This window comes from Coccinella septempunctata, chromosome 1, assembly GCF_907165205.1.
Source record: "Coccinella septempunctata chromosome 1, icCocSept1.1, whole genome shotgun sequence".
NCBI lineage: Eukaryota > Metazoa > Arthropoda > Insecta > Coleoptera > Coccinellidae > Coccinella > Coccinella septempunctata.
Window position 1 is genome coordinate 32,753,593 of NC_058189.1, and position 14,748 is coordinate 32,768,340.

Consider the following 14,748-nt stretch of genomic DNA (forward strand, 5'->3'; position numbering starts at 1 on the left):
TGCTGCTTAGCATCAAGGGACCGGTTCCTGCCATTTCTATTTTCGATTTGTTCTCCTATCCTCTGAAGAATGAATTCTGTTTGTGTTTTTGTCAAACGAAAGGCTTCTTTGAACGAAAATTCATCATTCAATTCAAAATTTCTTCGTATTTTATATACTTTCCGTTTTCTAGGGACATTTCCACTATTTCCAACCTGTTCTGAGTCACTTTCATCGCTCGAAAATAAAATTTCACGGATCATATTAGGAATATCACAATTTGCAAAGAGCTTCGATCACCTTTGGTTCAATTTGACAAATTTGTCCTATCTGACATTTGATTTGAAAAGTTCATCTTTTGGTGCAACAGAATACGATAATTTCTGCGAAGTGCTTCTCACTTTGCACTTGACTTTTCACTTTGCACTTTTCGATTCTGAATGCTTTTCGTGCAACGTAATTCATTTGAAAAGTGAAAAGTGCAAAGTGAAAAGTTGCAAAGTAGTTTCGTGCAATAGGCCCCAGATATTATCAATTCCATAACCGAGATACAGGGTGCTTCATGTACTCACGTAAAATTTCAATTTCTCATAACTTTTGAACCGACCAGTACAGTCGGTTGATATTAGGAATATATGATTCACTTGCACAGGTCGATAGAGTCATAGATTATTAATCTATGGATAGAGTCACATTAGAGTCACATTTAAATTTCCAAAAAATTACAGGTCCATAATTGAAAAATATGGGACATCCTCCAAGCTGGGATTCAACACCCTATATATCAAAATTTTTGTATTTGATGGAGATATTTGAAAAGAGCAGAAAATTTTCAATGAGATTCGGTAGATTTCATCATCTCGCACGTCATTTTGCTGAAAGAAACTCCAGGGAAAGCGAAGTGCGAAATGTTTTCTTTGCTTATTTTGGTTACAAATCGTTCTAAGACCTGTGAAAGTGAATCATATATTCCAAATATCAACCGATTGTACTGGTTGGTTCAAAAGTTATGAGAAATTCAAATTTTAGGTGAATACATGAAGCACTCATCTGTATCTCGGTTATGGAATTGATAAGACCATATATGGGTTTTTTGGACTGGCCTAGAGTAGCTCTAGCTCAGGTTACCGTATGTTCATTTACCAATGAAACACCCCGTATAAATATATCCAATTTACGAAACAGATCAAATTTTTTGATTTGATTAAGTCATATATAATGACAGACGTAATTCTGCATGTCGTTCCCATGGGTTTCTTATTGTTGGCCACAGATTACAGAGTAGTTGTTGGCGTTCCGTGCATAGAAACATGACACTCATGACAGAATTAAGTTTACTCCATAAAATTTGAGTGCGGAAAAATCCCCTGCTAAGCAGGGTTTTTTCCCGCACCTTTTGGGAAAGTGACTCTTTGCAACTTGAAATGCGTGCGAGAAAAGGGTTGAACGTGCACGCTTGTAAAAAAAAATATTTTAGCTCATCAGAATATCGAACAAACGAACAATATCATGATTACACACACTTTGAATAGCCCAGTTCTTAAGAAAGCTATAATAGGCACTTGAACTTGGGATACCTTGTATCTCCCTACCACCATTGTTTTAAAATTATCAATATTTCAGATGAAATTAGTTTTTACAACTTTCGCCTACGCTCAATTAGATCCTCTTGGATGTTTATTTGGTATTTTGTCACATGAGAATTTATTCAAATATTTAATATTCCACTTAGCTCAGAAGTTGCGAGTGAAAAAATTTGAATTTCAAACTATAGGTGGGTACCCGAGTTCCATCCAAGAAATCAATTCTATTTGGGTAGTGGTTTTTTGTGTGTTCATTTGGAATGTCAGGTGAGTAGGTGAATATAATATGTAGTAAACAAATTAATTGAGATGCATAACATCCGCAGATATTTAAATCAACGAATGTTGATTGAAATTTCTGGTAATACTTCGAGCGATGGTAGTTTGTTAGTTCGATTTAGATCGTAACATTCGTTGATTTAAATATCTGCGGATGTTATGCATCTGAATTAATTTGTTCATTATTCACCTGCCTTATACTGTTGAAGGCGTGATCCATTTCTTATTTTTCCATGTCCGCGGCTGATCGGTTACTGCCATGATCCGAACCTTTCCGCGCTTTTTCCCTTGCTTAATTATCGTAATATACGATATCTGCAATATGGGAATAAAGCATATGGATGCATACTGCTATCTTCGCTCTGAGAGTTAGGAAATTGAATTGGGTTGGTTCCCGTTTCTCTGTCAGATGTCGGTACGATGTATTTATACATCATACCCGCTACTGATATGGAATAAAGCGTGCTGGCAATTCATAGCATTACGTGGTCAAAACCCCTCCAAACAAAATTTCCCCACCCGTCAAAAGATTGAGAATGGATAGCTCCTCGTCCAATGAAGACCCGAACAAAAAAAGAGTCTTGGAAACCCCAGCCCAACAGAAAACCACTCCAGTGGAGGAGAGGAAAAAAAAATCCCCCCAGTCCCTGAGAGGTACGTCCGAATGGACGTCAATTTCCAACGCGTTAATGCGAAACGTCATTAACTATAGCAGAGCGACAACTGTGAAGGACGGAATTAGGGTCTTCCACAAGATCACCGAAGGATGACTGAATTTCTCCACAAAATCAACAGAGAGTTTTACACTCTCCAACGAGAGGAGGAAAAGAAAATTTACGCGGTAGTGAGATACCTATACTTCATTCAAATTTATTTTAGCAGTCGGTTGGCCATGAAATAATTTTCTCAAGTTTTTGTAACTAGAACGAAGTTGGGTTGGCACTCATGAAATGTCGGTAATGTCATAACGCCGTTGCCACAACTAATATCAATATTTATTACGAAAATTCGAAAATGCCGAAAGTGATTGAAAAAAGAGAAAGGGTTTCAGGAAGTGCTATTTAGAATTCAGGTCCGCTCATTCGAATAGTTATACCCTGATATTCTAAAATCTATGATACGTCAGACGATAGCGAACATATTCAATGTAAGAGAATTTATATGATGTTTCATCTGAATCTAAACGACTTATATTTCAGCTGAATATTTCCACAATCAGAAAGATTGTAAATTGTGTGGATTGTGTGAAAGAAGTGTTGGCATTTGGGAATTTTATGTTTGAGTGAATTAATGCGAAAAGTTTACTATAGGATTTTCGATAAATGTCATCGGAGAATAAGTTCCGTAAAATGGATTTTTCTGTTTTTCATTTGACTTGTCCTATACAATGTAAATGTCTTAAGGTACTAATAAATACCTAATTATTATAATAACATCAATGTATTAAGATGAATAGCCACAAATACGCGCAAGTTGCCCTGTTACTGTTTATTCATGTGAAATTTTTGTTCAACGGTGAAGTTGCATCTTAACTTGAAACTTCCTTCAACTCGTTTTACTTATATTGATGCAAGATGATTTTTGTTGAAAAATTTAACATTCTTGTAATTATCTGTTAATTCCTTCGGGAGATACACATTGCCAACCACTGCATCATATGCATTTCATCTTCGAGTTAATATTTTTGAAATCTATAATACAAATGATGTAAGCCAAAGAAGATAACGAACATTAACTCTCCTCAAGCTAGTGCATATTATGATATTATACTGATCTCTTGTATTTTCCATGCAAATAACTGGATTTGGCTAGCCTTCAATCAGTTTGTATAAACTTCAATTATGTTCGTCACATATTTTCCGAAGAGATTCGACATTGTGATAAAATACGTAATAACAGAAACTTTTACGTAGAACAGGCAACATAGCGTTGATTTAAAACCCACAAATGTTTTGACAAGCTTCATAACCCCACATTTTTGTACTATACAGAGTGAAATGTGTCAAATTCCCATGGCCAACCGACTGCTAAAATAAAGTTGAATGAAGTATACCTACAACTAATTTTATATGAACCCTTATTTCGTTGCTATGGTAATTATCAATGTATTATTGCATTTACCAAAATCATACCTACCAAGATCTTCATATTTACAATAACAACAACGTAAGTAGGTACTTCCCGGAATAGGACGGAAAATGTTACTTTCTCAAAGAAAAATCGTCCGGGAAGTGGGTACAACTCGGACGGTTGCCGAAAAAAGTAATTTAAATGTCAAAGATTGTTTCAAATTTAAATATAATCATTTCAGGGGTCCTCTATTCCATGACTAACTTTAAAGAAGATAGTTCATATAAATATAGATCCGCAAACGCCCAAAGAGAGCTGCAGGGTGTTAAATGTTCAAAAATTTTTTTAAATGGAGGGCCGCACCTCAGAAGAAGCATTTTTAGCTTTTTTTATTAATTAAAGTTGAAATATACCCTTCTTCAATTAAAAATCAAGATTATAAAAATAAAAAACAGTTGGTATCTACCTACAGCGGTGGTCCCTCCAAAATTTTCAGGTGTTGCGAGATCTCAATAATGAGCCTCTTTGATAAAAAAAGTTATTGTTTTTCTACTATAATAGAAATTGATTCCTCGCTAATCTCTTGGTGAAACATCGTTCTAACATAAATAAAACAATAAAAAAACACTCGACTATACGTTTCACAATTTATTAAAATTATCTTCGTTGACATGCATGTTTCGGGTTTCACCCCATTCTCAAAACTGAACATGAAATACATAGGAACACGAAATACACATTATTCACATTATTACTATGAGATAACAGATGTTAAAACCGGAGACAGGCGAAAATCAAGTTGGTCATTTACGATTGGGAGGTTTTGTTTTAGGGCTGAAGATATTTCTAAACATTCCAAAAGGTCCATACGTTTGCCTTTAGTGCCCTTGTGTAAAATTTTTGTTTTATTAAAGTCTATAAAGTGGTTGGAAGTAATACAATGGTTGGAGAAGCCAGTCGTTGATTTATTTTGGAGAATTGATCTCTTGTGTTCATCAATTCTAATCCCCAGAGAACGACCGGTTTGACCTATATAACATGCGGGGCATTCGGCCATTAAGAACTGCCCCAATTTGTTATCTCAAGTAGATACCCCTTTGACCGTGATGAACCCAACAGTACCTTTATTATATGCGCTCCCAAAAATTCACAAAGAAAACTGCCCCATGAGACCCATTGTCTCCTACACCAATGCACCCACTTCAAAGCTGTGCAAATATATGAATTCAATATTACCTGATTTGATTCAACATAATCCCATATATTCCGTCAAGAATAACATCCAACTGACCAATGAATTAAAGACACTTAAAATTCCCACAAACGCAAAATTAGTTTCATTTGATGTAGTGAATTTGTTTCCCTCCATACCAACTACAGAGGTCGAGAACTTAGTCAACCAACAACTCGATGAAAACCCCTCACTCACTGTTGATATTAAGTCAGAAGCAATGAGACTCCTTAAGTTATGTCTAGGGCAAAGCTATTTTCAATTCAATGATAACGTCTATCAGCAATTAGACGGCCTACCAATGGGTTCCCCCTCATCTCCCTTATTCAGCGAAATATTCATGACAGCTCTAGAAAAGAAAATATTCTCCCCTGTGAATATTAGATTTAATATGTTTGTGTTGTACTGGAAACGATATGTGGATGATATTTTCTGTGTTTGGACTGGATCGATCTCAGAACTAAGATCATTTTTAGATTTATTAAACTCCTTTTATAATACTGTCCAGTTCACTTTGGAAATGGAGGACGAGAATGGATGTTTGAACTTTTTAGATATTCAGGTTAAAAGAATAAATGAACATCTTGAATTCGATATATATAGAAAGCCCACCTTCTCTGATATTCTTATCCATAGCAGCAGTGCACATCCTTACAAGATCAAGATGTCTGCATTTCATACATTGGTACACAGGTTAATTTCTATTCCACTGTCTAAAGTCAACTTTGAAAAGGAGGTTCAAGTCCTGAAATTATTAGCAAAAAACAATGGCTATTCTACTGAAATAATAGACAAAATACTCTATAAAAAACAACACAACAAATTATTAACTTTAGTCTATCCACCTCAATGTGATAGTGAAATCAAGAAATATATGTACATCAACTATATTCCATCCCTCAGTAATAAACTTTGTAAAAGAATCAAACAGAATAAAATTGATGTGATGTGTACTAATAAGAAAAATCTAAGATCAATGTTTTGTAGTGGTAAGGATCGTCTGAGTTTTTCACAGTTAAGTGGTGTATATAAGTTGTTCTGTGACGAATGCCCCGCATGTTATATAGGTCAAACCGGTCGTTCTCTGGGGATTAGAATTGATGAACACAAGAGATCAATTCTCCAAAATAAATCAACGACTGGCTTCTCCAACCATTGTATTACTTCCAACCACTTTATAGACTTTAATAAAACAAAAATTTTACACAAGGGCACTAAAGGCAAACGTATGGACCTTTTGGAATGTTTAGAAATATCTTCAGCCCTAAAACAAAACCTCCCAATCGTAAATGACCAACTTGATTTTCGCCTGTCTCCGGTTTTAACATCTGTTATCTCATAGTAATAATGTGAATAATGTGTATTTCGTGTTCCTATGTATTTCATGTTCAGTTTTGAGAATGGGGTGAAACCCGAAACATGCATGTCAACGAAGATAATTTTAATAAATTGTGAAACGTATAGTCGAGTGTTTTTTTATTGTTTTATTTATGTTTCTACTATACATTAATACATTATTTATTCGATATTTCGATCTTCAATATATGTGGATAAATCTGGCAAGTAAAGTAGATAGCCTCTCAATTGCATGTGGTAACGAATTTTGGAGATGAAAAGTGATTAGTATATTAATAATAAATCAATATAATTTGCTTCGCAAACTCCAATAACACGAAATAGCAGGCCCCCCGTAAGCGGGCGTGCAAGGCGTGCCCGGCACAAGGGCGGCACGTCCAGGGAGGCGGCAAATCCAGTGAAATTGAAATTTGTTTGAAGGGGACAAACAACGTGGTAAGCGGGGGGAGGGAGAGAAAAAAAGGGGGGGCGTGTCCAACTCTAACTGCTTTAAAATTTTGCCAACTGTCATAGAAACATAGAAATTTTGCCATATGCAATCGAAACTTTGCCAACTGCTTTGAAATTTCTCCAACTCCGTTCAACATTGGGGGCGGCAAGGTCTCCCCATCCCCCTTAGAGAGACTTTTTCTCTGAAGGATCGGGAGGACAGGCGACCAACATCGATAATTTCCGTATATCCACGGAATTCAGTGAATTCACTGCAGTGTTTCTTGCAGGTATATTTCCGGGAGGGGCACTGCCGCCCCCCGAAGTTCCGCAGGTGCCCCCCCCCCCCGGCGAAATACTGAGAGCGCCTAGATCCAGTTATGGCGTAAAACTTCAAGATCGAAAAATTCACATAATCCGATAAATTTCCCTTCCGGAACTTTGAATTGCGCCCTCGGGAAAAATTTTTTGAAAGAAACATCGATTCAGAAAGTTCCTACGGCATCTCTGATTTTGTTGAATATTCTACGAGAAAAATTTGCAGATGTTCTTTTTCCCAATATTAAAACCAGATAGTTGTAGTAGTAGTTGAGTATTTTCAGTGTCGCCGTATCGTTTATGCCAATTATTGCATGTCATAAAAAACCATCTGTTACCAAATTGCGCCCTTTCTACTAAACGAGTTTAGGTAGGTACGTGATTTTGAAGAGAGAATTACGAAAATAAAGATAAAAACAGAATGAGGGTCTTTGTCGGAATATACACCCCCTAGGATCAGTTGCATTTTGCATTCGAAATTGAAACTTGTCTCTTGTCTATGACTCGATTCGAACAGTTCCGTGGTGTATGAACAGTAACGATCAAAAACGATCTACCCCCCCTTCACTCAAGATCAGTGCAGGTCCCTCGCTAAAACTTGCCACTACCCCCCCCCCCCCCCCGAATTGCTCTCTGGCTACGCCTCTGTTGTAGCGCCTTATTTGGGGCGGCATAACATATATAGTATTTGCACGCGGGCGCTCAGACAGCTAGCGGCGAAATAGTTACTTAATCAACAAGGTTATTAATAAAAACGATTAATGATTGAGACATTTTAACGTGTGAGCGAAGCGAGCACGTTAATGTTCGAGATCATTAATCGCTCAATTAATAAACGAGTTGATTGCAAGATTTTTCCGTCGACCACATTTCGAATTCCTGACCACATTTTCGAACTCTCCTGAACTCGTTAATTTTTCCCGTCAATTCAAACGCACTGGTCACGACAAACTCAACAGGAATTAAATATTAAACTAACCGAAGAGGCGCTACACAATCTTATAAGTTTGTTTCTTCACTCATAATTATGGTAAGAAACATAGAAATCTGCAAGAGCTGTAATTGTCCCAAGTTACAGGACTGTCCCAAGTGACCCAAATCTACCGGTACTTAGGACACGATACGGATGAAAGCGTCAGCAACCAATAAAAAAGTAGAAATTGGTCAGAAAACTTCAAAGTTATTCTAGGCAAGTGGATTAATAATATTTCCTTTAAATTGGCCTCCCATATTTCAATATCCGAATTCTAACTTTTTTCTCACTAGCAGCTACATATTTCTACTGAAAAAATTAACAACAATATTTGTTCTCAACAAAATAGATACACAGAGTTTTTCCAGATGAAGAGAAGGTGATTTTAAAAAAGACATACATATTATTCATATTTAAAAAAATATTGAATATTATGTAGTCATGAAATTGAAAATGATATGAATGATTAAATTCGAATTCTATCTTCTATTTTTTCAATTGAAAAATTCAATTTGGGTATCATAAAAAAATTTGAAATCTAAGAGATCGATCGAAGAAAAATAGTGAAAATTCGCTTAATGAAGATCTATTTCAATATTCGATGGAAGTCGTTAAAAAAATCAAGAAGAAATAAATCACTCTTGAATATCATGATATCATGGCAGATATCAGTTATCAGTATTCAACGTGAAATTATGGAAACTTCTGAAACGTTAGAGATCGTAATGCATCATTCTTCAAAAGGATGTTCGCTTCTATAAAGTAAAGGAGAAACTGTTTGTATAGTCTGTGCATGGATTCATTTTTGATAATATGCAGTTCTGCAAATCACAGAAATTCTAAGTGTTAGTCGGCTATGGTTATCTAAACAGATGATATCTTTTCGATGGATGATGATGCATTATTATTTACCGGCAAATCTAAATATTTATGATATACTAAAGGTCATTGCTCAATAACCGCTCTGTTTCGCCACTGCTACAAATGAATTTTACAATACGATGAATATATAAACACGATTTTGTTTTATCTGGAATTATTTATAATTTTTCAATAATATTTCTCTCGCTCCAATTTCGAATATCACTCGATATGAATATACTATCTGTTGATTCTAATTTCAGTAAGCGGTGATTTGTATATAGTATTCAAGTATGATGGTTGACCTTACTGAAGTGAACTTGAGAAAATCTGGTGATAGTGATAAGGGAGAAAAATTCACACCCTGTAAGTAGAAGCAACTTTTGTTTCTATTATATCCCATTTTCCATTCCATTAACGAATACTAGTACAAAAAAAATGGGGACAGTACCGGGATTAGTCAGAAGAGTTTTTGAGAGCTTTTTCGAATTATATACAGGGTGAGTGTCTTACTCGTAAAAATATTTTAACAATATATTCTTGAGGTAAAGGAAACACTTTTTTTCCTTACTATTCTTTCCGATTCCCGAACGATAAAAAAGATATAGCCATTTTAAGTTTTCATCATGAGCTGTGCCACCATTGGAAAAACAAAATTACTTTCAGAATAACTAGCTGAATCTGTGAATACGCATCTGTGGATGCGTGTACACAATATTGAAAATTTCACTGATACTTTTCAATTTTTGAACATCAAATCACTAAAAAATGGCGCATTACCTATACGAGAAAATATGAAGGACACTCTTATTTTACAAAACGTTCAAATATTCACTAGATAACTTCCAACTTAGTTTCAAGAGTTGAGTACCTTGAATTTTTGGTACTTTAATGGTAGGTAAATGTTATAATGAGAAAACTGGAAGAAGGGCCACATATTATTTTAAAAATATTTCCCCTTAAATTCCGACTTAGAATTTAACTGAATTCCGATTTCAAAATCGGAATTTAACTTCGAAATCGATACAGGCTAGATGCACAGGGTGTTTTACGACGACATAGATTATTTCTCCATATATACAGAGGGATTGATGGGAGGTTTTGCTTTCGTAATACAATGTGTTTATGTTTTAGTGAATACTGAAATTCATTAATATTGTGTGTTCGTATTGGGGGGGGGGGCTAGGATCTCAATGTTATTTTATGGTTACTATTTCAGTACTGGGGTAGGGGGAGGTTGTGCCCAACCTGACCTCTACCTGTCTACGACCATAATTTCATAATTATTCAAAATCATGTACCTAAATGATAATTTTCTTCAATAAAATATATCAAGTTCAATATTTATTAAAGACAAACGTGTTTATTTTGTGAAATCTGAATCCTCTCATGAATATCTCAGTATATTTGGAAATGAACCAATTCGTCATAGAGCAGCCTATATGAGGTCTTCTCACCGTTGTACTGACCTCTTCATGTAAAAAACATCAAAGCACACCGGGTGTACTGATTTCTTGTCCCTTGAGATAGCCTCACGAGTACATTTGAGAATAAAATTTTTTCATTGAATATCCGGAATATACCTAAAAAAACATTCATGTCTAAAGAAACATTCATGTCATGTCTGTAAAAGGTTGTCATATAATTGTTATGACCTTTCATAGAAGAAAACTCAAATAATAATGTACAACCTGTGTACATAATCATTCATTCATCATAAATGTGGGAACACCTAGTATTATATGAATTTGAATATTTGTAGAAAAGCAAACTGTTATTCAGAAATTCAAACAAATCTATACGTCGTCGTAGAATGTAGAAGTTCGGAACTAAATAAAATTCCGACTTCGAACTCGGAATTCAAGGAAAAATATTTTTTAAATATTATGAAGCCCTTCTAAGCCTTCGTAAAAAATAACATTTTTTCATGGTTTTTTAACAACCTGTACCTATCTTTTAAACCGAGCCGATTCGGAAAAAATGGTAAAATGACCTTAACACTTCATGTTATTCATATCTGCGTTTCCGTTGTGAGTGATATATGCGTATGAATTGATTCTTATTTTTTATTAGTCCTACTGCCAATGTTCCGAGAGACAATAGAGTTATCGGTTTCTGGTCGTGTCCAATGTTCTACAATGTTGCATGACAAGTGTGAATAAGAAAGTCGAGGGAAGGGTGAAAACCGTCCTCAGAAGTCAATAGACTACAACAATGACAACAGTTTTGAATTAGAGGCTTATTATAGACCACTAAATCTAGAATGTTATCTGTAATGTATTAAAGAAAACTCGGTAATTGTAGGAAACACTTTATTCACATCATAGTTCTCTAGATCGAATGCCACGAGTTGGAACAAATCTGCTTATGGTTTACATAACTCATATTTCAACCAAAGATTATAGTCTATAATCTTTGATTTCAACTATATTAGTCATCGCGCTGCGTACAGTATATTTCGAATACTCTACATCTCTATCTTTCTTTATAATTTTTCAGAAAGTTCAAATTTACATGACATTTCTTTTCTTTATTCTCACAAAATAAAATTCTATTTGAAACTATGGTATATAGATATGATTCCGTTTCTGTTCAGAAAAATTACATAAATAAAGACTAATTGAGAATGAAAAAAAAACATGACAAACATTAGGAAATGAAACATTTTTTCTTACAATAATAATAAACTTGAATGTTAAAGTTATATATAGGAGAGTGAGAGATGTATATATATACTTGTCTTATATGAACCAGAAAATATAGAAAATAAAGATTTAATGGCCTTAGACTAATCTAGAATGAAAATGGCAAACATGAATTAACTCCTTTTGGGGAAATATAAACTTCAATTCAACCAGATAAACAAATAGATACAGATACACAAAATTGAAACAATAACCAATATTGATCTAAATGCAAATAGTACTCCCAGGTGCGAAAGAAAATAAGATGATTACGCTACAATCTAAGGCAATTAAAAATAGCGGTAAAATATTTGAATCATTATGTGGATGGTGGTGTAGCAACTGTCCATTCACCGGCAATTTTCTTCAAATGGACAACATTCTTTCGAAGAGTTTGTCCCGTTTCGTCATTCTCTATTTCAACATCAGCTCCCTGTTTTTTGGTAATAGTATGCGGTGTCGCGTTAAATGTGGGAGTAAGCTTATTTTCTTTAAGAATATTTTTGACTAATACTTTGTCTCCACATTGTAACTCGCTCTCTTGGGCTTTTCTTTTTCTGTCTGCATAAATTTTCCCTTTTTCTTTTTCCCATATATCCTGATCACGGATTTCTTCCTCCACTACATCCATGGAGAACTCATTTGAGTGGGAAGGTAAAATGGGTAATTTGTCACGAAATTGTCGCCGGAAAAATAATTCCGATGGTGTTTTGCCGGTAGTAGAATGAGGAGTACTATTATACATCATCAAATAATCTAATAAATCATCTTTCCAATTTCTTTTATTAATATGACTAATTTTTAATCTTTTCAGTATATCTCGATTTTGGCGTTCTACTTCTCCGTTTTGTTGAGGCCAATAGGGTATACTGTGGAATAGGATAATATTATGATTTTTGCAAAAGTCTTTGAATTCTTGGCTACAGAATTGTTTTCCATTATCCGCAGTGATGGATTCGGGTATACCTAGCCTAGAGAAAATTTCTTTCAAAACTCTAATGGTATCAGAAGAGGTGATATTCTTCATGCATTTAATCTCCTTATATCGACTGTAGTAATCTACAATTACAAATAAATATTCATTACTTGGAAGAGGTCCTATGAAATCAATAGCTGTATCTATCCATGGGCTTATTGGCAATTTACATCTTTTCATTGGTTCAGGGGGTGTAGGTGCAGAAACTAAGGTACAATCTTTGCAATCTTTCACAATTTTTTCCGCATCATTGTCTATTTTTGGCCACCATACTTTGCTTCTGAGTCGTTTCTTCATTGCTACAATCCCGGGATGACCCTCATGAGCCAGATCCAGCACTCGTTTCCGGAGTTTTTCTGGTATAACAATTTTATCACCCCGTAATAAAATTTCAGAATAACAAGAAAGCTCATTTTCAAAGATTTTAAACCTCTCAGTCCCTTCTGGCCAACTACCTTCCTTTAAAGCTGCTTTAATCAATTCTATTTCTTTGTCACTTTTTGTATATTTTTTAAGTTCTTTTATGGTGATAGCTACAGGTTTCGTGTACTCAATTAAATGATGGATGAATTCTTTTTCAAAGGGCTGGTCTTTTTCATTATGGACGAGTAAACGGGATAGAGGGTCTGCTATATTTGTTTTTCCCGGGCGGTAGACAATTCTATATTTAAACGATTGTAGCCTCAAAACCCATCGTTCAATACGAGCACAAGGTTTGGATTTTGGACCAAAAATAACCTCCAGAGGCTTGTGATCAGTCACTAATTCGAAATAATCTTTGCCAAACAAGTATATTTTGAAATGCTCAACGGCCCATACAAGAGCTAGAGCTTCTTTTTCGGTTTGACAATAACGCCGTTCACAGTCTGTCAAACTTTTGTTAGCGTAAGAGATAACCCTACCTCCCTTACTGTCGAACTGTAACAAGAAAGCACCTATACCCACAGCACTCGCATCGGCTATCACCTGTGTTCGGTCTTGTGGATCATAGTAGCCCAAAACAGATCTACTAGAAAGCGTATTTTTCAATTTGGAAAACGCTTCTTTTTGTTCTCGCTTCCAATGATTTTCGATATTGGCATTCTTCCCTAGTTTTGACCGGAGAAGTTCTCTCAGGGGTTCGGTTATGGTTGCCAGATTCGGAATCCATTTACCAACAGAATTAACCAATCCTAGGAAACTCTGCAGTTCATCAATTGTTTTTGGGTCGCGAAAGTTCCTTATTGCATCAATATGAGTTTTTGAAGGTTTGATGCCCTCCCTTGAAAGAACGTGGCCAAGAAAATTGACTGAACTCATTTTGAATTGACATTTTTCATTGTTAAGAAGTATGTCGTGATTCTTGAGCGTATCTAGTGTTCTTTTCAAATTTTCATCATGTTGATTCTCATCTTCTCCAGATACAATTATGTCATCGATAAAGTTGATTGTGCCAAGGCAATTGATCAGTATTTTTTCCATAATTTTTTGGAAGATTTCTGGAGCACAATTTATACCAAACATAAGCCTTTTGTATCTGAAAAGGCCCTTCCTGGTGATGAAAGTAGTAATGAAACGAGAAGATTCCGATATTTCCACTTGATGAAAAGCATTTTTTATATCCAGTCGCGAAAATAAGGTAGCCCTCCTCAACTGGGGAACAAGAGTTTCCATTGTTGGTGGGGGATGATTTTCCCGGGAAATGGCCTGATTTGCACGTCGCATATCAATACAAATACGAACATCGCCATTTCCTTTAAGCACAGGGACCATGGGTGATATCCATTTCGAGGGCTCATTAACTTCCTCAATTATGTCTTTGTCTAGTAGATCTTTCAATATATGGTCAACTTTTTGTTCCAAAGGTATCGGTATTCGTCTGTACGGTTGTACAACTGGTTGCACATTCTTGTCAATTGGAATATCTACGACTATGCCCCTGATCTTGGGAAAAGCAGACGTCACACAGTTAACATTCACTTCGATTTTCAAAATACCCAATGAGGTTGCGGTTATTTTTCCTAAAAGGT

The 14,748-nt window shown here is 35.3% G+C and overlaps 1 protein-coding gene across 2 annotated transcripts in view; it reads left to right on the plus strand.

Annotated features, from left to right (window-relative positions):
* The first annotated feature begins 1,807 nt into the window (after window positions 1–1,807).
* The window catches only part of LOC123320263 (b(0,+)-type amino acid transporter 1-like), a 70,039-nt gene continuing 57,098 nt past the window's right edge, over window positions 1,808–14,748 (plus strand). Inside the window, exon 1 of one of the 2 annotated variants that reach the window (XM_044907557.1) lies at window positions 1,808–1,829. In XM_044907557.1, the coding sequence (XP_044763492.1) occupies window positions 1,823–1,829 (7 nt within the window). In that variant the 5' untranslated portion in view covers window positions 1,808–1,822. Of the gene's footprint in view, window positions 1,830–9,252; window positions 9,446–14,748 lie in introns of those variants that run through there. The other variant, XM_044907532.1, reaches the window with a different exon arrangement.